The sequence below is a fragment of the Podarcis filfolensis genome, assembly GCF_964270895.1.
Source record: "Podarcis filfolensis genome assembly, chromosome: 14".
Lineage (NCBI taxonomy): Eukaryota > Metazoa > Chordata > Lepidosauria > Squamata > Lacertidae > Podarcis > Podarcis filfolensis.
In genome coordinates this window covers 13,054,711-13,077,189 of record NC_139616.1, presented here as the reverse complement: position 1 = coordinate 13,077,189, position 22,479 = coordinate 13,054,711, and the positions used below count along the sequence as shown (strand labels likewise).

The 22,479-nt window shown below is 43.6% G+C and overlaps 1 protein-coding gene across 6 annotated transcripts in view; it reads left to right on the top strand.

Moving 5' to 3' along the window:
* The window catches only part of FBN1 (fibrillin 1), a 215,471-nt gene that overhangs the window by 58,209 nt on the left and 134,783 nt on the right, over window positions 1-22,479 (top strand). For all 6 annotated transcript variants that reach the window (XR_014541581.1, XM_083586070.1, XM_083586072.1 and 3 more), the window contains exon 7: window positions 21,232-21,429. Coding sequence is in view for 5 of the 6 variants with exons in the window: in XM_083586070.1 (XP_083442196.1) it covers window positions 21,232-21,429 (198 nt within the window). In the remaining variant the exon portion in view is untranslated. The remainder of the gene's footprint in view (window positions 1-21,231; window positions 21,430-22,479) is intronic.

Below are 22,479 nucleotides of genomic sequence, written 5' to 3'. Positions count from 1 at the left end.
AAAAAAATGTGCTCATATATGTATACATTAGAGAAAAACAACATTTTAAAATATATGGGAAGATTGCACACAGAATTGCACACAAACATGTACATTTTAGGAGAGATTTGCTAATGAATTTTCATGAGAACTTTTGCTATATATAATATATTTTTGTAAACTGATGTGGAAGTGTGGAGAACTGGGCTTAAGACTGGAGAAATGAGAAATGAAGAAATTTGCTTATTCCTACTCAGAAGTAGGAACTCGCTTCCAAGTAAGTAAGTATAGGATAATTGCCACTTTAGTCTCATCATTGGTCTGATAAAAACTTGTAGTCTTGCAGCTGACACCGGGTGATTGTTTCTTCCAATGATTTTGGCAGTCTGCTACTGCCCACCCCTGCAGATTTTGCCACAAGACGAAATAAAGGCCTCTTCATCTGTTTTGACTTTTTAGGTACTTCCACAACAGGCCACATTCATACCATACATTCAAATCATTATGACACCACCTCCAACAGTCATGGCTTCCCTCAAAGAATTATGGGAAGTGTGGTTTGTTAAGGGTGCTGAGAGTTGCTAGGAGACCCCTGGTCCCCTCATGGAGTGACTATTCCCAGAATGGTTTAACAATCCTCCTTAACAGGGAACTCCTGGGGAATTGTAGCACTGGGAGGAGAGTAGGGGTCTCCCAACGGCTCGCAGCACCCATAGGAAACTATAGATCCCATAATTCTTTGCAGGAAGCCATGACTGCTTAAAGTGGTATCATAGAGCTTTAAAGGAATGCTGTGAATTTAGCCTTGGTGTTTTAAAGTAGAATTCCCACTTTTTGCCCTGCTAGAAATGATTGAAAATTGACGCTAATAGAAAGATGGACGGTGTGTGTGTGTGTGTGTGTGTACCTGCGGGAGAATGGAAAATTATTCAGTTTATAGTATAGGTAGGTGTGGGGAAGTTTTGGCCTGCCAGTAGTTTTGGAAGTACAACTGCCTCATCCATGCTTGCAAGCATCGATGCGAGTTGTAGTTCAGCAACATCTGCGGGGGGCAAAGTTTCCCCACACTTAGGAGGAGAACAGTGAATATAAGGTAAAGGGACCCTTGACCATTAGGTCCAGTCGTGACCGACTCTGGGGTTGCGACGCCCATCTTGCTTTATTGGCCAAGGGAGCTGGTGTACAGCTTCCGGGTCATGTGGCCAGCATGACCAAGCCACTTCTGGCAAACCAGAGCAGCGCATGGAAACGCCGTTTACCTTCCCGCTGGAGCGGTACCTATTTATCTACTTGCACTTTGATGTGCTTTCGAACTGCTAGGTTGGCAGGAGCAGGGACCGAGCAACGGGAGCTCACCCTGTCGCGGGGATTCGAACCACCAACCTTCTGATCGGCAAGTCCTAGGCTCTGTGGTTTAACCCACAGCGCTACCCGAGAAACTCTTTCTCATGGGAAATATTACAAGAAAGATTGTATAATCTCTTGCTCTTAAGGCATGGAAGGGGAACTCAAGCATGTAATCCCTCCAACCTACTGGCCATCGCCCAGCCATGACCAGAGTTGCCATATTCCCAAAAGTGAAAATCCAGACAAAGTTGTTGAGTGTTTTTTGTTGTTGTTGGGGGACACACACACACATCTCCCCTGGAATATTAAGTTTTGGAGATTTTTTTTTGTAATCTTTATGGATTTTTAAAAAATTACCCCCATTGCCATACGTCTGGTAAAAATTCACCTGGATGCCATTCTGCTGTCCGCATCCCAGTTGTGTCCGGGAAAATCCAGACGTATGGCAGCCCTAGCCATGAGAGAAGTGGAGGATCACTGCTGGCAGCTGGGTGGTCCAGGCCTTTGGTCTTATTACTGACTACAAGAAAGCTGGTTGTAAATATCAATTGCTGCTACTACTCAAAAGCAAAATGGGCCTGGAGAAAAAGAAGAGGGCATTACTCAAAATGGAGAGACAAGGAAATGTGTAGCGTTGGTCAAAAACAGTTTTTCAGCCCTGAAAAGAGGTTTCATGCCAGCTTGCGCCTCTTGGCTATGCAGAAGTGGCATGCTAGCAACTTCTGGGTTAGTTAGCTAGTGTGGCAGAAGCATTAGGATGTACCCAGAATAACAACTTGTGAGGCCAAGTAGGTTGCAACTGGTAGGGAGAAAGAGGACAAGTGGGCAGGATTGGAGAGCTCCAAAACCTAGTGCTGCTCTCATTTTGGGAATGTCCCAGCAGTAATAGGGACATTGCTGGCTTGGAGTTGAATACCACTTTGAGCCTCGCCAGCCCTGCTCCTGCACCTGGGGAACTTCTGCCTATTGAGGAGCCAGAGGGCTGAGCCAACAAGCCCCACCCTGGAAAACAATTGTAAGAACTCTGGCACAGCTGTAGCTGTTTCCAGGGAAAAGCCTGTTGTGTGAACAGTTGTTTGTGGTTCGACAGCTGTGTTTGTTGTGAAAGCACAAATGCGACTCATGAATGCATAAAGTGTGATTCATGGTGTGCCTGGGTGGTGGTTGTTTTATATTTTTATTGTATTGTACTTTTGAGTATGCATTTACTGTAGCTGGCTACAAAGAAATAAGCTGAGGACGATGACATAACTTTCTGCATGCATGGCATTCCCAACAGTGAACTTTTCTGAGACCCTTTTTATTGGGTATAATAATATCAATACATTACACTTGCAGGGGCTCAGTTTTTTCCCCCTTTCATGGAAATGGTATAAAGCTGACAGCTCATAATGAAGAACAGTTAGTGCTGATGGAGTTCTCAGTACCAATTGGGTCTAATTAATTCTCCCATGTCCCTTGTACCTTTACAGTTCCTATATTGTAAGGTTACCAGATTTTTTTCAATGAATCCGGGGACACTTTAAATAAATAAATAAATAAATATCTATCACACGTTTGGGGTGTTGATGCTGCAGTAGTGGCAGTGGCAGAGGGGTGGCCACTGCCTTGATCATCTCTGAGACTTCTATCTCCTTTCTCCATGAGCCTGGGCAGCCCCCGAGTTGTTGGTTCTTCAGTGGTGGTAGTGGTGGTGGGGAAGCGGTGCGCAGTGCGTCAGGCGTGGAAGGCGGAGAAGGAGGGCCGAGAGCGGCAGTGGTGGTGGTAAGGCTTGGGCAGCACGATGCCTCCCTTCCCATCGGAGCAGCTCCAATCCCATTCCTACTTTCATGCAAGCAGGAGGGGACGGGATCCCTCAGCTGGGAAGCGAAGCTTCACACTGCGCAATGCCTCCCTTCTCATCGGAGCAGCCCCAATCCCATTTGTACTTGCGTGCAAGCAGGAGGGGACGGGGATCCCTCAGCTGGGAAGGGAGGCTTCCCAAAGCCTAACTGGGAGATCCCTGCCCCCTCCTGCTTGCACGCAAGCTCTGATAGGCAGCATGAAGCCTCCCTTCACAGCTTAGTTGCTGGTGTCAGGGAAGGTGGAGGCAGCCCGGAAGCTGCATCTTAGAGCTCCTGCACCACCATCATATGGGGACTTCTGAGCAGCTCCTGAAGCCAGCCAGAGCCAACTGCTCCAGGCTGCTGAAATACTGCCACTGCTGCGTTTCCCGGGGACATTAGATGAGATCCGGGGACGTCCCGGGGATGGAGTTTGTCCAGGGACTTACTCGCAAATCTGGGGACTGTCCCCGGGAAATGGGGACGTCTGGTAACCCTACGTATATTGCAAAGCTCTAACCCAGACTGCGACAGAGAAGCATGGTTTCTGGTCTCTGTGTTTCCTTTGCACAAAACACCTATATATGGTACACCTCTCCATCTGACAAAATTGCAGTGAGCTGGAAAACTAATTAGGCTATCTAATTGATTTCGCATGAGCTCCTCCAGGGAATGTGCTGCATCGCCGACACTATGGCTTGCACAACATACAAAATCCCAGAGAAAAATTCTCGGGGGTTTTGGCTAGAAATTGACAACCAAACAATGCACTGAAAAATAGGGTGAGAAGTGGTGTGGGTGGGATATTAGTAGGAGAAAAGGTTTCATGGTTGTTCCATTATTCATGATCTGCTACAACAAGTAGAGATGAAATTTAAACCTAGGGCTTATGCAAACGTACCTTTCCTCCTCTCTTTCCAGTGATGGTGCGCACTTTAAAGCACCCCTCCCCCTTTTCTTGCTCCAGAGCTTTCCCCATGAAAACCCACTCTTTAAAGCTCAATCGGAGCAAACATCAATTCATGGAAAACTCAATTTGATGTTTGCTCCTATTGAGTGCTAAATAGCATGCTTTCAGTGTTGTTCAGCCTGGACACTGAGTGAGATCCAGCGCCGAGGGCCTTCTGGCGGTTCCCTCATTGCGAGAAGTAAGGTTACAGGGAACCAGGCAGAGGGCCTTCTCGGTAGTGGTGCCTGCCCTGTGGAACGCCCTCCCAGCAGATGTCAAGGCAATAAACAACTATTTTACTTTTAAAAGACAACTGAAGGCAGCCCTCTTTAGGGAAGTTTTTAATGATTAATGCTGTATTGTTTTTAATATTCAGTTGGAAGCCGCCCAGAGTGGCTGGGGAAACCCAGCCAGATGGGTGGGGTATAAATAATAAATTATTATTATTATTATTATTTCATGAGGAAAGCCCTGAGGCAAAAACAGACAGACACCCCCCCCGTGCCTGTAACTAGTGGAGCAAAAGGTAAGTGTGGATAGGTCCATAGGAAAAAAAGGGGGAAAATCAGGATACAAAAATAGTTGACCCCACCCCTGGGAAGCCCACAAGCATAGCATGAGCAGAACAGCACTCTTTCCACTCATTATCTCTAGCAACCAGTATTCAGAGACATACTGCCTCTGGTACTGCAGGTTGCATAGCCTTCTCCTCCCTGAGGATGCTTTCAGACATCATATGGCAAATGGTAATTTTAGCTCCAGCAATGTTACCTACTTGTTCTAGTGCCTCAGATTTTTTTGTTATTCTGATGGTAGTACTGGGGTATTTAGCTAGGGACAGAGCATCTAATTGAGCATAGTACTTAATAATGATACCTCACCTTTATATAGCACCTTAGAATGCCCAAAGCATTTCATATATTTTGATTTAGCAATCCTTACTACAGGGGTGGAAAACCTGTCACCCTCCATCATAAATGACCATTGGTCATGCTGTTGGGACTGATGGAAGTCCAACAACAACTGGAGGGCACCAGGTTGAGGAAGCCTGGCCTAATCACATATATGGTATACCTTCTATTTTGGTTCTTAAGATTCCAAGATGCTAGGAAATCCTTTTCCTTGTACTGTGCTTTGCTTGAAAACAGCATATGTATATTAACTGTAGAAACCTGGCTGAGATACAAACCAATGTAATATGTTCTGGTTTAATGGCCTGACCCCAATATTAAAATGGATTTGACTTGAGAAGGAAAGAAAAATGTATGCTTTCTTAAAGGTAATCAGCAAAAATATAGGGGTAGATGATAAATATTACTTTGAACTGTGATGATAGAAAGTTAGATTCTCTCCTTTACAGATTTTCAGTAGTTTTCATGCTTTGAATTTTTAAATGTTTGCTTTTGGTAAAAACCACAATGCATCAGCCATTAGGCATCATACTTGAATAGGCAGAACATCAACCCCACCCCCCAACTGAATGACCCCGAGCAGAGAAATAGACAAATTTCAGAGGAAGGCATGCTAACATCCAGAGAACTTTGGGGTATGGAATACTTCTTCATTAGGAGCATAAGAGACATTGTTCAAGGCAGATACCCCATGAAGGAACCAGGTTCAATCACTCATGACCCTACAGATTTAGACATTTTGACATCCATTGTGTCTAATTATGTTACTGTTATGACCAATGCCATAAGAATACAGAGACAACATTTTATGATTCTCTAAAAACAAATAACGCGTGAAGAACAGAACATATACAGATATGTGAATGCTTTTAAATGCATCAAAACTGCCATCGCTCTTCAGCCAGAATGGCTGTATTTATGGCTTCTCTTAATGTTCATGCTGAGTGGAACGCTGTTCTTGAGTGGCTTCATTATCCCATTAGTTCCAGATGTTGTCTGTATTTGTACTGATACACTGAAATAATTGTCATGGCAACAGATGAAAAACGTTCACCTTTTGATGGGATGACACATGCATAGTTCTGAGAGGAGCAAGGGGTCTGCGTTGTTGTTTTTCAATGTATTCTCCAAAATGTCATTTGGAAGCCCAACGCAATGGAACTGTCGCTAGTTGGCTCCACCGTTAGTCACACCCCGCCAAAATATCTAAGTTTGCCTAGGAGGCTTTACTGACATATCTGACTTCATGATTTCCTGACATTCTGGTCCACATATAGCTGAGAAAGCCAACAAGTCTCTGGAGGCTGAAATAGATATTTAAAACTGGGAGTTTTATGCATGGGTGCCATTTTGGATCTTGGGAGTAGGGTGGGAGGAATCAGTTACTGAAAGGGTTGTTTTTGCATGTATTCAAGCTTTTGAATTGCAAAAAAATGAGTGCAGTTATGGGAGAATTTGTCATGGTTCCATGCATGCTTTCAGAATACTCCATTCCATCTCCTGCTGTTTTTCCACCTCCCACTCCAAACGTTTTGTGGCTAGTGAACATGCCGAGGTGATGCTTTGCTGAAGACCCCAGGAGGGTTGCAGCACGATGGGGATGTGTCTACCAGAGTTGGACAGCCCGAGGCTGATGTGTGGGTGGGTTCCTTCAACCAACTCTCTCACCTCACCAGTCACCATGCTAAGAGCCACAAGCCCCAGTTCCCTCTCTACAGCTGTAAGAGCCTATCCCTGACCCTTCCATGGTGTGTACCTCAGATACTGGGAGTAGCCCTGCCTCTCTAGAGGAGGATGTTTCTCTGGCTCTGCCCACTCCTCAGACAGTGGAGACAACCTCCTACACCACCTCAATCCAAGAGGTACCAAAGAATGATGGTGATGTTGCCAACTAGGTTTTGTGGGAGATGGGTGTTTGTCATTGTCCGATCAATGGCTAAGTTTTGGGAGCTATATCACCTGCCTTTGCATAGCTGTACCTAGGATTACTTATGTGTATTGCCTGTTGTGCATTAAGCCATTAATTTGCATATACTGTATATCACAGCAATCTAAACACCAAATCCTTTGTAAAGTCTCCTCTTTTGAGTTTTTGTTCTTCAGCAAGCAGGAGCCAGGACACTGTAAGCACTCTGTGCATTGCTAATTTTATCACCTTTTAAGGTTTTTAAATTCTAGGGCTAATCTAAGAATGCAGTCTGTCCTTACCACATGAGTGTGATACATTGTGAAAAAACAAAGCTTGTTGAGAAAGCTGGAGAAATGACACAAAAAGTAAATATAGCTGTTTTGGACCAGAAGGAGGGTGGTTGGAGAAATCACTTTTGTGATAACTATTTTGTGATATTTTGTTTTCCCTAATGAAGATACTGTTTGAATATGGGTTTTAGAGCAAGGGTGTTCTCAAGTCCACCCTTACTTGACTTTCTTGTCCTGTAACTAGCAGCTTCCTATTTTTGGCAAAGTTGTTAGCCCTCTTCCCACAAGCATGACATATGGGGCAAAGCTGATTCTCATAGATGAGTTTGTTTGCCCCCTGGGAACCTTGGCTGGGTATAGCAATAGCAGTCTGCATTCTGATCTCATTGACACTGGGATAAATACTGTGAGTGGTTCTGCCAATTGAGTTGACTTCAGATTTTGGCTCCAGCGCAAAACTGGCTGTAGAGTGGGCTGTGTTGGAACGCGCTACTCTTTCACAATATGCTCTGGGATAAGTGTGTATGTGACGGATACTGACGGTTTAATCTGTGTTTACATTTTTAATGTTTTGTGAATAGCTTTTAAAAGGTGAGCAAAAACCAACAGGGACTTGCAACCCTTGCCAACATGGCCTCTTAAAAGTGAAAAAGTATACGGCCTATTACTGAAAGCAATAATATTGCTTAGCACTAACACTTTGCAGTGTTTAAAAGTAGGGCTGAGCAGAAAGTTTGACTTTGTGAACTTCAGGCTCAAAATTTGAAGAGCAAGGGGTGGAAAGGGGGGGGGCTGAAGCTACATTTAACAAGAAATTACATTTAACAAGTAAATAACAAGAACGCATGCCCCCAAGTCAGACAGCAAGGTCTCCAAAATGATTGCAAGCTTTCACACTCCACAAAAAACCCACCAAAATGACAATACCCCTGAATATCTTGCCAAATTTACTGTGCATTTGTGTGTTCATGAGGGTTTTTTTGACCCTTCCTCAAATTGTCTCAATAATCCATAAAACTATCCTGTGAGGTAGACTAAGACTGAGAGGTAGCTGCGTGCCAGAAGTATCTATTTCTGGTGAGCACTGAACACACTTCAGCCATTTAGAGCCAACCTAGACATGTTGGGGAAGCCACATCTATAAATTATGCCCATGTCTGCCCTGTTTCCATAGAACATGGGGGTGGGATTTCTACCTTTTTAATATGAAAAACAACATGCAGGGGAGGAAAATGAAACCCAAGTCCTCCGCCACCCCTTCTTGTGATCTGTTTATAGTCTTCTTTCTGCCTACATCCTGTCTACTGTTGATTATCCCATGGTCCTTGCCCATGCTTCCTAGGGATGTTGGCACTTGTAACTGTTATGTACTGAAGTTCTCACCCTGGCCCAGCAAGGGGATACTGTAGATAGTTTTCACTCAGGTCCACATATGCAAATAAGGGATCGAAAGTGACATTCAGTGATTGGATAGTTACAGAAAGTGGTTACAGTTACGTTGTACTGGAGCTCTGTATAAGCAGGCTGGCTGAACCCTTCAGTTCAGTTCTGTTCTGACCGGTGAATAAACAAGAGCTGTTTGGAGAATCGCTGTGTCGTCTGATATGTTCACCCACAACTTAACAGTAACTCAGCAATATCTGGAGGGCTAAAGGTTCCTCGCTTTTCTCTTCAAGCAGCAGAGCTCAGCAAGGCAAGGCTTCCTTCCTCTGCACGCTGCTTTTCATATCAAAAGTGGACCTTCTTACAAGTGTGTACCGTTGCCCTGTTGCAAGGGTGGGGAATCTCTGGCCTGCGCAGCAATCTTAGCCTGCCAAAGTATCCAGTTTGGCTTGCAAGGCCATTTCCCCCCAAACCCATGCCTACCTGTCCATCATCATTGGTGATGTCAGCTGATGGGTGGGAGAACAAGGTTTAATTTTGCATTGGCTGTGTGCCGTCTTCCCATCAGGGAACAGGGTCATGCAGCCAAGGCAGCAGAATATATAAAGCAAATGAACGGAGATTAAAGTGCTTCTCCAAAGCAGTGTTTGAAGCAGCAAATGTGCTTCTATGAGTGATGTGAGGTAGCCCCCATGCTCCTGTTTCAGCTGAAATGGGAGCACAGGGCCTGCCTTAAAATGCTTCTCAAAAGTGCTGTTTGAAGCAGCCACACCCCTCTTTCATTTAAAGGAGAAGGGGGGGGGTGTATGCTTCAAAAGCACTTTTGCAAAAAGTCTTTAAGATGGCCCCAGTGCTTCTAATTCAGGCTAAAATGGGAGCATGGGAGGTGTCCTAAAACTTTTGTGAATCTCATTGTGTTCCTCTTGTAAACTTCTGAGATTGGGAATGAAAGGGAAAGGAGGGGAGACTTGCAACGCCATGCATTTAATATGTGGGTGGGCTTGTCAAATTTGGCTCATGAGGTTGATCCTGATAAGGACCTGGCCTGTGCAGAATTGCTGCCCATCCCTGCCCTATTGTAACTTGTTTGGCCTTTAAGATGCTATGCTACACTACTCTCAAATAGTAAACTAGTTGTTTGCTTCAGATAGAAATATAGGGAGAGAAGCCATGATTTCAGATGAGACTTGAGGAAGCACGTGGAACTTCAGTATACTTCAACAGTTTTGTAAAAGGACCACCCACCCTTCTTGACAGGTGGCACTCATTGTGAGATGAATCTAGAGGTTTCATGTGTTTTTTAGTGTTTTTTACTGGATGGTGCCAGAGATTTATGGGGTTCGTCTGTCTATCTTTCAGAGAGATATTGTAGGGGTAAGGCCTCTATTCAGAGGCATCTTATATTCAGAACAAATAACAAATGTGTGTTTATGACTTCCAGGGATTTCTTCCACCTGCCTGCACAGTACATTTTATTCATTCATTTCTGAGCATTTACATCCTCTTCTGTCTGAATATAAGAAGGGTGGCTTTGATCTCTGGATTAGAAAGTGTAACAAACAAATCCATCATCAGAATCCCTTGTCATACTGGTTTTATTTTGTAAAACTACTCACAGAAGCAGAAAGCAATTGTGTTGTGTTTCATGACTTCATGTGAATCTTGCATTAGCAGAAGTCTTAGGTTGCGTACTTATTACCATATACTTGGCTGCAGCATACTCCCACTTCTGGTGTTTGACTGCCTGTGCAGATGACGTTAGGCACGATCCACATCTGTCCTGTAGTTTCATGACAAATATTGCAGCATACAATGTGCTTTCCCTCAAACCAGCTTTCATCTGATCTGAGAACGTAAGCCACGTTCACTTTGTAATTCAGCTGAGTTGCGTATATTTGAGACAGCCATTGAGTTTGCACAGATGACAGCTTGCTTAAAGGGATTTGTGGTGCCTGTGTGTTGTAGAAAGGTAATGTGCATTGGGAGAAGAAATCCCTGGCCCCCATTTCTGGTGTGCACAGCAAATGCAACTTGAAACACAGTAGGGAGAAATTACCTTGCAATGTTTTAAGCCACTAATCTGTACAGAAATGTGTCAGTTTGGGAAGCAGTGCTACATCAACGGAAACTTCTTCATTTTGCTGGAAAAAAAAAATGCTGTATATTTTTGGACTGCTAATTGTAATTGCGAAGAACAAAACTAAATACTCACCCCACCCCCTTGTTATGGGCTTAGTTTTGTGTTTTGGATTTGAGTGTGCATAATAAATTACTCCAGAAACAATTATTGAACATTACTTCATTGTTGTTTGATTACTTTCCAGCTACAGGAAAAGTGGGTCAATTGCAAGAACAAAATAGGTTTTGAAAAGATTCAAGTTTTTTGTTCTCAAATGTGGGTTTTCAGATACTTTTCAAAAGCATAAGGGAGATCAGTGCCCAATTCAGAGGGGCTCCTTGGCTTCTCACAGAGTTGCTTGGCAGAAGGAGATTCCGAAGGAGCATCTTCTGTGATTGTTTGCTGAACTGGGAAAAATAGCCATATCTCACCTGTGTTAAAGGCAAAGGAATGTCCATCAAGTTTAGGTTACTGGTACTGGCGACCTTGGCTTGGCCAATTTTCATGTAAAAGGTAAAGGTATCCCTGGCCATTAGGTCCAGTTGTGACCGAATCTGGGGTTGCGGCGCTCATCTCGCTTTATTGGTCGAGGGAGCCGGCGTACAGCTTCTGGGTCATGTGGCCAGCATGACTAAGCCGCTTCTGGCGAACCAGAGCAGTGCACGGAAATGCCGTTTACCTTCCCGTCGGAGTGGTACCTATTTATCTACTTGCACTTTGACGTGCTTTCGAACTGCTAGGTTGGCAGGAGCAGGGACCAAGCAACGGGAGCTCACCCCGTCACAGGGATTCGAACCGCCGACCTTCTGATCAGCAAGTCCTAGGCTCTGTGGTTTACCCCACAGCGCCACCCGTGTCCCTTAATATACTTTACATTAAATATGGCTGATAAGAAGAGCCCTTAGGACAAGCCTATGCAGCATGTGATTTGCCAGCTCAAATGCAGACCACAAGCTGAGTATGGCAGCTCAGCAGGTTCTCAATAACCCCTATTGTTTTGCTGTCTGTTGGGGACTGCAAAACCTGGGAAAGGGGAGAGATAAGGGCCTGGCAGGCCATTAAACTTGCCTGTTGGGTTGTGTTCAGCTAAGTGGGTCACAGGTTGCACAGGATAATGATTTCCAAATGGTGAGTCAGGCATTTGGACTCCTGTGAATAAGTTTCCAGGCTCCAGATATTAGATGGTGATGCACCAAGAAATGCAAGCCCAGTGAAATCCCTGGTTAGGTGGTGGTCCAGTGGAAAGGCAGCTATGTTGATTAATCCTCTTGGGCAAAACATTTAGGAGTTGGCTTAGGAGTCTCATTAAAAAAAACACCTTGTACTTCAACTAGTGTACAATAATTGTAGATAATTTTAACTACGATACAGGTATATCTGCTGAGCAAGGTTTTAAAATAAGCAAAGCAGCAAATAGCAATTTGGCATTATGCCGAGCCTGTCTTTTGCTTTATTAAAAAGTGCAGAATTCTGCATTTTGGTGCTAATTTAATTTAATTTACTGCACATGATGCAGCTAAAGTTAGTTGCTTCTACAGCATAATTTTATGCATACCTGGACCAGAATAGTCTGCTATCAGCAGTGCTTGGAAAGTAACTTTTAAAAGGAACTAGATGTAGTTGAAGTTCATCCTGTCCAAAAAGGAACTAGCTACAGTTCAAAATAATATTTTGCAAGATGCTGTCTTTTAGCCTAGGTTTCCCTATCTATCAAATAAAATTAATATGTTCTTGACCTGGAGGACTGTAAGGATCCTATGTGAAGAGTTAGATATTAGGAGCCTTATGTGTATGCCTGTTTAATGTACTGAAAAATACTCTTAATAACAAGCTTTTTCTTTTTTTTTACAGTGCCTGATTTAAAAAATAAAAATAAAAATAAATTATGTGGACTGCTGCATTGCTGAACATAATGAATTCCATGTAGGAAGCATGTGATGCTGGGAAGGTCACAGGGGTTAGATTTATGTTGCCATGAACATTTAGCATTCATGAAGGCAGATTCAAGTAGGCACATATATATTCTAGTTTCAATTGTCAGACCTTTTAGGAAATTCATAGTTAAGAAAAAGGAGATTATTGCTGGGGTGGGGGGGGTGGGGTGGTTAAAACTGAGTTGTATTTTAGTCCTTGGAAATAGCAAATGCTTAAAATTTCAAGTCCAGATCATGTGTCTGGGGCTTTCATTGATTTTGGCAACCTGACCTGAAGCTTGTGTCTTTTCCAAGCAATTTACGAAATCAAGTACATTTTATATTTTTTACATATTATACCTAAAACTAAGTGCTGTAATACCCATCATTCTCAACAATTTTAGCAACATTTCTGACATGATTTGGACATAATAGTTTTATTTTCCACCAATGCCTTTTTGGGGGGTGGGGAGTGAAGTAGTCTATTCTGAAAGCTTGAAGTTTGGATGGTTAAATGGTATTTTTTTATGTGGGTGTTTCAGCTGTCATTTGGAAGTTCAGGAATGTTGAACATCTATGAAAAAATGCAACATACAGTCATACCTCTTGTTACGTTTGGTTCAGGTTACGTCTTTTCCAGTTGCATCCCGCAGCGACCCAGAAGTACCGGAAAGGGTTACTTCCGGGTTTCGCCACTCATGCATGCGCAGATGCTTAAAATGACGTCACGCGTATGCGCAGAAGCGGCAAATCGCGGCGTGCAGACACGGGTTGCGTTCTGCCCATGTTGCGAACTAGGCTCCGGAATGGATCCCATTCGCAACCAGAGGCACCACTGTACTTATAAAACCAGGGTTCCCTGTGCTCCATCCCACTCTGCTGTTCTTCCCGCCCAGGGTGGCCCTGCCCTGTGCCTGCCCTTCAGAGCCAGTGCATCTTGCAAGGCTGGGCCTCAGTGGCGGCAGCCTCTCTTCCTCCTCCTCACCTGCCCTCCAGCAGCCCCTATGAACTGCCCAAGGGAGGAGGCCAGTAGCGGTGGCTATGGAGAGGCAATGGGATGCTTTCTTGCAGCCGCCACTGCCACCAGCACTCGGGACAAGCACCAGCTCCTCTTCCTCCTCAAGCTCAGTGGTGGCACTGGCAGGGGAAATAGGGACATTCTGGGATCAAATCAGAAGCCAGGGTGGTTTTCATAATTCTGGGACTGTCCATGGAAAATAGTTGGGCTAACATAAAGGCCCTGCATTGGACTGGAATTATTAATTTTGAAATATAAGTGACCCTCTTATCTGTTGGATTTAAACCATGAAACCTGGGGGAGCAAACTTTATTTACCGCTGACTTTATATTTTGTTTTTCAGTGTTCCTTAATCTGATCTGAATACAGTATTATGATAAATATATTGCTCACTTGAATTATGCAAGAGTTCCAAGTCAATACAAATAGATCTGATTTTGTTGGAACCATCTGGTTTTATAAGAGTCCCTAAGTAAGTCAGATATCAGACTTGAAGGCTGGCAAGGAAAATGGCAATGAAACCAGTGTTTTATAGTGCTAGCCCACACCCAATATTCCTTTGTGTGTACACCTAGTTCTGTACCTAGTTCTGCACACATCGTCTCATACTTGATTGAACTTGGGAGCCCCAGGATACGTCTCAAGAAACTTGAGTGTATCTTATCTAAATCAGTATTATATGCTTGTATCCAATCAAGTTCCATTATTAGATTCAGAGAAGGATTAGGTTCATTTTTGGAGCACAGGAAGGTAAACCTCCCTCCTTTTCTTGGGCTTCTTCATCTGATATTCCTTGGCCCTGAGGAACTTCTATAGATGTCAAATGGTTCTTTGATCCCTTTCAATATGTGGCTCACAGAGTCAAGAATATCAATGACTGTTTGTTGCTCTTCCTGAGGGAGGTTCCTATAGGAGCTAAGAAAATCACATTCCAAGGGGTTCGTGAAATGCTCAAATGCCTGGGATTGTTTGTTTGGAGAAATCAGCTGATACTTTTGACCCTCTTGGATATATTGCTGTTGAGGATGGTTCTGGCCATGTAGCTTACAAATACCAATAGTACCTCAGTCCCTGCCCTCAGGATACCCAAGGAAAAAGGAAGGAAGGAGAAGGGGGAAAAGTAAGCTCAGCCACCAGTTCTTCAGATTACAGTTCTTAAAATGAATGGGAGCAGTTCGGGTAGTTTGCTGCCATGTGAAGGAGGACCAACAAATAGCCCTGCTTCTCACCTCTCCCTCTGCCCTGCCGCCTGGTGGAAAGGCAGTTGCCACATGACTACTGGGGAGACTGAAAAGCAGCTGGTCTCTTAGCACAGGCAATGGAATAGTGCTGTTTCCCTTCCTTCCTTTCTTCTGCAGCCTGTTGGAGAATCTGCCCTTGCTGCCGAAAAGGTTGGCTGAAAAAATAAACACACAAATGCCAGAATCTAATATTTCCAGGGTCATGATTCCTGCGAATGGCTTCGCTAGCTCAATCTGTTCCATAGATTACTTTGGAGCAATTGTTGTTCATTAGCACTGTGCCTAGTTTAGATAAAAACCTGCCAATAGTCTGAGGTTCAACAATCTCTACAGTTGTTTTAGGCTACTTCCACTTTTCCACTGGTCTCAGTAGTTAATGTCAAAGGAACTTGTTTCAGTTGTGGCTTTAATAGCTTGAGACTTAGAGACACATATATTTTTTCTCAGTTTTAGTATTTATAGAAGTAAATAAGGCCACATGCTTTTGTATTGGTTTCAGGCAGTTGTGGGCAACAATTCTCTAAAATTAGTTCAGGTGAAAATAGATCCGGAAAGAGGCAATATATGAGAACTCTTTGAAGGCACATCTGTATTAGAAGGCATTGATTGATCCTGGGATGGGGGCACATTTGTTCAGCCCAGGGACCACATTCCTTCATGAGTAACCTTTAAAGGGTCCCATGCCAATTGTAGGTGGAGCCAGGGGCAGAAAAGTAGATGGGGACAGATGCAAAAGCTTGTGGAGCAATGAATGACCTTTTCACAGTACAGTGGCGTAGCGTGGGGGGTGCAGGGGGGCCAGCCGCACCGGGCGCAACCCGGGCGCAAATCCACAGGTTAGGGGGCGCAAATTATTTGCCTTGCCCCGGGTGCTGACAACCCACGCTACGCCACTGTCACAGTAGGCTGCATTCCAGCTGTGCAAAAGCCAGTTTTCTACACCCACCAACCTTCTCTTCTCTATTCCCTCTACAGACAAGCGAGAAGCATTATTATAGTTCAAGGAACATTTTGCAGGCAAAATGCTCAACAAGGGCATGGAGCAGGGCCTGGTGAGCGGCGTAGCCTGTGGAGAGCGGGCTACAGTCTAGGGGACATTCTTAGGAGCCAGGTGGAGAGGCCTAGAGGAGTGGTTCCAATTAGCTAAGTGCTGCAGAGTGCGGACCCCCTGTTTTTTTCAAAAGCCAAGCCATGGACCCCCTACTTTTGTAAATGTTGATATTTCTGTAGTAGTTTTTGTTATGGAAGAGTGCCGCCATAGCCTCCAACATGTCCCATCACAAAACTGGGCCACGGGTCTTCTAGGCTTCACTCCTGCGTGAGTCGCATAACCCGCCCGAGAACGCAACACCCACAAACACATGGTTTTAGGTGACACAATCTCATGCGAGACACATGTCCGACCGCAGTCTCTCACATTTTTAAATGTTGTGTTCTAGCGTGAGGGCATGGTCCCTCAAAACGCGATGTCCCTGGCAGTTGACGGATATGTGACTGGGGTCTACAAACCACCACTTGGGAACCACTGGCCTCAAGGTTCTCCCTCCCCTCTGAAAGCAAGAGATCAGTGTGATATTTCTAGTTACCATGGGGAATTTTTATATTCAAGAACAAATGAAACCTTGATCAAGTGGATGTGACAGGTTTATTGTTACTTAATATATACTGTCAGCCTTTCCACAAATGTACCCTAGCAGAGGAATGTATCCGAGAGCTTGGGTCTCAACTACATCTATTTTGTGTAAATGTTTCATTGTTTTTTAATGATTGTTTTTCTAAAAAAATATTTTTAGCTGTTCCTATTTTTATCTGTAAGCCACCTTGAGTGAAAAAGGCGGGATATAAATAAATACATAATAATGTAAAATGGGAATGTATTGCTCTATATCACAAGGGAGATGTTTCAAAGTTTTAATAGGTAGGTACATAAGCATTGGGGTGTAGAGACTAGTGTAAAAGAAAATATACATAGCCAGTGGTTTTTTTCTCTGGGGCGATGCAGGGGGACGCATACCCCTAAACATTTTGTGAATCTAAGTTTGGCCTCATCGAAGGACAATATGAGTAGGAAAATGAGTAGGAAAATGAGAGTACCCCTAAACATTTATTTAAGGGGGGGGAAAGCACTGTACATAGGCAAACTGATATATCACAACTCAACCAAAGATTTGGTGTGTTTATAGTTTGAAAATGGAACTCAATGAAAGTGTTCAATCTAGCATTGTGCAAAGTATTTTGCATAGTGATTCCCCTTTCTTTTGAACCAATTGGAAGGATGTGCAAAGAAGTCACTAGCCCACTTTCAAAAACAAAAAAAAAACCCCACTAGCCAATATGTCCATACTTATTTTTGTTGTGTGGCCTGACAGGTGACAGGGTGAGAGGCTGGGACAAATTTTGTAAAGATTTTGTGCTTTTACATTTGGAGGAAATTTTAACTTGCCACTGGGGGCAAGTAACTATAAACAAGTCTAAGTAAAACTGAAGATTGGATAAAGGGTGGGAGAAAACACAGCAAGTAAGAGCATAACCTTTATTTGAACCGACTAGTGCTTAAATTCCTGGAGAGAGAGACTGTGTGTGACCTAATCTCAAATACTAACTGAAATTTATGACACTCAAAAGCTTGCATCTGGAAATTCAGTTGATCCAAATTTATTTTATGCAACTAAATTTATAGGCCACTTAATACTGAAATTAAGAAGTTTACATTAAACAGCACACGCACACGTCTAGCCTGATTTTTTTTTTAAGGGGACAGGAGAACAGGAAAAAGCCATTGGCAAAAAAGTCTCTCAAAGGCCTTTGGAGCTGAGTAAGCAAGGGCAGAGAGCTTCAAAGCTCTTTCCATGGTGGGAAAACTCGACACAGAATTATCTTTTAAGTTCTCTGCCTTGCTTATTGGGCTGTGGGAAGTTCTTGCACAGGTTCTGGAGGCCTTTGCGAGATCTCAGAAAGCCCTGCGAGAACTTGTGCAATCTCCGGAAGGTAAGATTGCCCACATGGGGGTGGCTTTACACACAGATCCTGGAATCTAACCCCCCCCCCCCACAATATGCAGTCCTACTGTATAGTTCATTGAGACCAACTGAGCCTCTGCTAAGGGCCTCCTACACTGTACACTTTAAAGTGGCATGGTTTCTCAAAGTGTTTGATATTGAGGTCAGTCAGTGGGACTGTACAGGTAGGCTTGCCATATTTCAAGAAGTAAAATTCCTGACACACACACCCCCGCCCCCAAAGTTGTTGAGCTTTGTGTTGAAATTGTTGAGCGAGGAAGCTGAATTAAAGAAAGAGGAGGCAGTGAAGCCACATGAAAATATCCTACGCCAAAGGATAAATGGACACAAATCTGATATCAGGAATCACAAGATAGAGAAACCAGTAAGAGAACACTTCAGTCTCCCAGGACATTCTATACAAGATCTCAAAGCAGCTGTCTTATTACAAAAGAATTTCAGAAATAGACTGGAAAGAGAAGTTGCTGAATTGCAACTTATTACCAAACTTAAAACCATGGAGAGACCTGGTCTGAATAGAGACATTGGATTCTTATCTCGTTATACATGATATAGCTATTTTTAGCCATCTCACCCCTCACTTTTTCCTGTAAGACCAATTGCAATTGTTAGCAGTCATCAACAGGTTTACCACACCTATCAGCCAATCACCCATTCCCACCACCCTTCTGAGTAATATCCCTCCCCACCCTCTCACTATATATAACGGTCTGGTGACTTCTGTTTCAGTGTATCTGAATAAATGTGCATGTACACGAAAGCTCACACCAATAACAAACTTAGTTGGTCTCTAAGGTGCTACTGGAAGGAATTTTTTTATTTTGTATCAACGTGAAAATAGGTTATTGAGGTTGACTGAGGCCAGAGGAGAAAACAAAGCTTATCTTTCTCCTGTTCCTTTTATTATTTACTTGGGGAGTTCTGCATGCAGAACCATGTGTGTGTGTGTGTGTGTGTGTGTGTGTGTGTGTGTGTGTGACTATGACTGTGCCAGGGCTCCCTTTCCCTGCCCCTCGTGCCTCTTCGTGGGCAACTTGGGGAAGGCAAAGGTGGCATGAGCAGAAAACGGCAGTTGAGGAAGGGGGAAGTATGGGCACACACAGATGGGGCCCCTGTTTGCCACCTGCCGTCCACCCTCAGCAACACGCTCTCTCTCCTCCTGGGCCCGCCCCCCCCCTTGTCATTGGTGCCCTTCAGGGCAGCCCTGGAGACAGACAGAGAGAGGTGCTAGTAGTTTGAGGCTGTTCGATATGACACAGGGGCTGTGTGTGAAATATCCCACCCACCACCATACTTCCAGGAAATTCTGGAAATCTCTTAAAATTCAACCCAACCCACCCCCACATCATTTTAGGCATCTGATTAATGTACATGTCTGGAATTTTCCGGATGTATGGCAAGCCTATTATGAGGTACAATGCCAATAATAATAAAAATAATAATTAGGAAATATGAGCCTTAAAAAAAGGCACAGGCATGTACACAGGTTACCTTCCTTGCTAATGCATTTCCTAAGTTGATTTTACACCCTTATTTATTTTATTCTTAGTAATGGTGATTGATGATAAATAAATCTTAATTATATATTGACATTTCTTTGCTTTATCTCATATACATTCCCAGTCATTTGGGTTGGGGTCTATAGCAACTTTATAAGCTCATTTGGAAGTTGTGGGCTCAGCAGTTTGGGAACCCCTGATGTAAAGTGAGAATGTAAGAGTTACCGTATTTTTCGCTCTATAAGATGCACCAGACCACGAGATGCACCTAGTTTTTGGAGGAGGTGAACAAGAAAAGAAATATTCTGAATCTCAGAAGCCAGAACAGCAAGAGGGATCGCTGCGCAGTGAAAGCTGTTCTGGCTTCTGTGATAGCTGCGCAGCCTGCATTCGCTCCATAAGACGCACACACATTTCCCCTTACTTTTTAGGAGGGAAAAAGTGAGTCTTATAGAGCAAAAAATACGGTATATTGGCAACTACATAGGTGCACTTGTGAAGGATTTGGGCTTGGAGGGGGGATGCTTGTGTTTGCCCTGTGTACTAGCGTGTGAAAAACATTTTAAGGGAAAATATCTGTTCTTTGTGAGGGTGGTGAATAAAGGAGGCTTTCTCAACCTCGGCCCTCCAGATGTTTTTGGCCTACATCTCCCATGACCCCTAGCTAGCAGGACCAGTGGTCAGGGATGATGGGAAATGTAGTCTCCAAACATCTGGAGGGCTGAGGTTGGGGAAGCCTGGAATAAAGGAAGGCGCAGAAAAGAAGCAGAGAAGGTGACAAATGTTCGTTTGAGGGAAAAAGAGAGCTTGTGTGTGAGAGTGTGTATGTGCGTGCAGGGGAGCTTGCCATGCCACTGTTTTGTTGTTGCCGTGGGAGAATGGAACAAAATACAAGTGAATATTTTATTAATGGCCTAGTTTAATTTTGTCTCTCAGATAAATAGTTTGTCGTACCATAAACAAACCAAATCAGACGTGTTCCACATGCCCTCTCATTTAGCTGCAGACAAAGGTTACCCACAGTTAAATGGGTGTGCTTTGTGCCTGCGTATCACTGAAAGTTGCCTCTAATTAACTTGCTTGTAAGCTACAGCCCGTTAGGATCTGTTAAATTCCGTGGTAGGAAAAATAATTAATAAAAGTATTGTGCTCTAGGCAAGATTAATCAGGGTAGGGTTAGGCAAATTTGCCACTAAGGGGAGAGTGCTACTGTTTTCCCCGTTGGGTTAGGATCCTTTACAGTTCCCCACAGATCAGAAAGAGTTTGCTTCCTTATCATACGAAATGTGAGGAGTCCTCATATACGCAGTTTGGGGGATGTACACAACACAAAGCACAGAACGAGACTGCGAAGCTACACAGGGCTGTGATTAAATATGGCTGCCGGAACCTCATTTAAGCCTCTGTCTCAGGCCTGTTCCCCCCCTTTTGGAATAAGAGGCAATGACACTCGGAAGTCCATTTATCAGGAAGTGCTCCTTCCCTTCCTTCAATTTTAGGGACATAATTTATTGACTTTTATCTCCCATTTATCTCCCATTTTTGCTGTACACTTGCTTCTGTACTGCAGTGTGGAAGTTTGTTTGTTTGTATACCGTCCCATACCTGCAGGACTCAAGGCGGTTCACAGGGTAAAATCACGCTATAAAAACACAGAATTAGCAGGACCAGAGTTGAAAGGATGCCTGCTTCTGTGTGCCGGGGCGGAGGGGATGAGGGGAGTGTGCAGAGTTATCTGCCAAGTTCTTATATTCTTGCATCAATTGAGTTCACATCAATGAAATTCACCCCTTGATTTAACACTGATGATGTTTCCTTGTTCTGATCCAGATTACAGGACAGGCCCGTGCTTCACTTTGGTAACCAATCAGATGTGCCAGGGGCAGCTCAGCGGGATAGTCTGCACAAAGACCCTCTGCTGTGCAACTGTTGGGAGAGCGTGGGGCCACCCCTGTGAAATGTGTCCAGCTCAGCCTCATCCTTGTCGCCGGGGCTTCATTCCAAACATACGGACAGGAGCCTGTCAAGGTACGGTACAGTAGGAGCTGCTGAAATTTTTATTAACAGAATGACTGCAACCGGGCTTCATCTGCTGTCTGAAATTGTAGAGAGAGCCATGGAAAGGAGTGTCAGATATATTCGTTAAAGCATCTACGGAGTGCTGGATGCTCTTGTAAATTGCAAAGGCATTTGTAAAACTTGCAAGAGAGAGAGGCAGGGATCTTACTGAATTTCTTTGGTGCCAAAAGGTTCTTTCATAAGGAAAGTAGCTCCATTCTGCAATGCTACAGGAAGGTAGAACAGATTTTGGCGATAGCACAGCCACAATAAAATTGTTTATTTTAACATTTTGCAACCGGAACTCGTTGATATTTCTCTGTAGAGAGATTCCCCTAATATGGGACAGCTCTTAGGTTGTGCTGTTATGTACAGCTTGCTATGTATTTTAAGTAATATAGTAAATAAACCTAAGTTGGTTATGTCTATTAACTTCAGCAGGTCTACTCTGAGTAATGCTTAGTTGAATACCACTCCATCAAGATATTTCTTTCTTTATTCTTTAGCATGCCTCACAAACAAAAGCCCTTACACTGCTTTTGGCTTTTATTGTTATACATATACAGCTGTATAAATTCTTTTATTGTCTGGGTGTCTGGCAGGAAGCAGGAGAAAGTTAAACGGGACAGTTGCTATACACTAAATTGGTGTGGATTTAATATTCCCAGGACTGCATCTTTGGGAGGATTTGTTTTAGACCATTCTCTAAAATATTGTCTAATGACGTACAGTAGCTAGTGGGTCTAGAAGAGATAAAGATTAACCAAAGTAGTATCTGATTTATAATCTAAAGATTCCCATGATGAACTGAAGGCAGTCTATTGTTTTAGAAAATTTGGATATGGTTTAGCAAAAAACCAAGCCCTTTCTCATATCTTTAAACAGCTGGGAATGCTCTATAAACTGCAGAAACAACTTCCATACAATTTGTGTGGTTATGTTCTAACCTTTCATTGTCCTAAACTAGCATATTCTCCTGTCTAATGGCCCCTGTCTAATAGCAGTAAACAGTCATGGCTT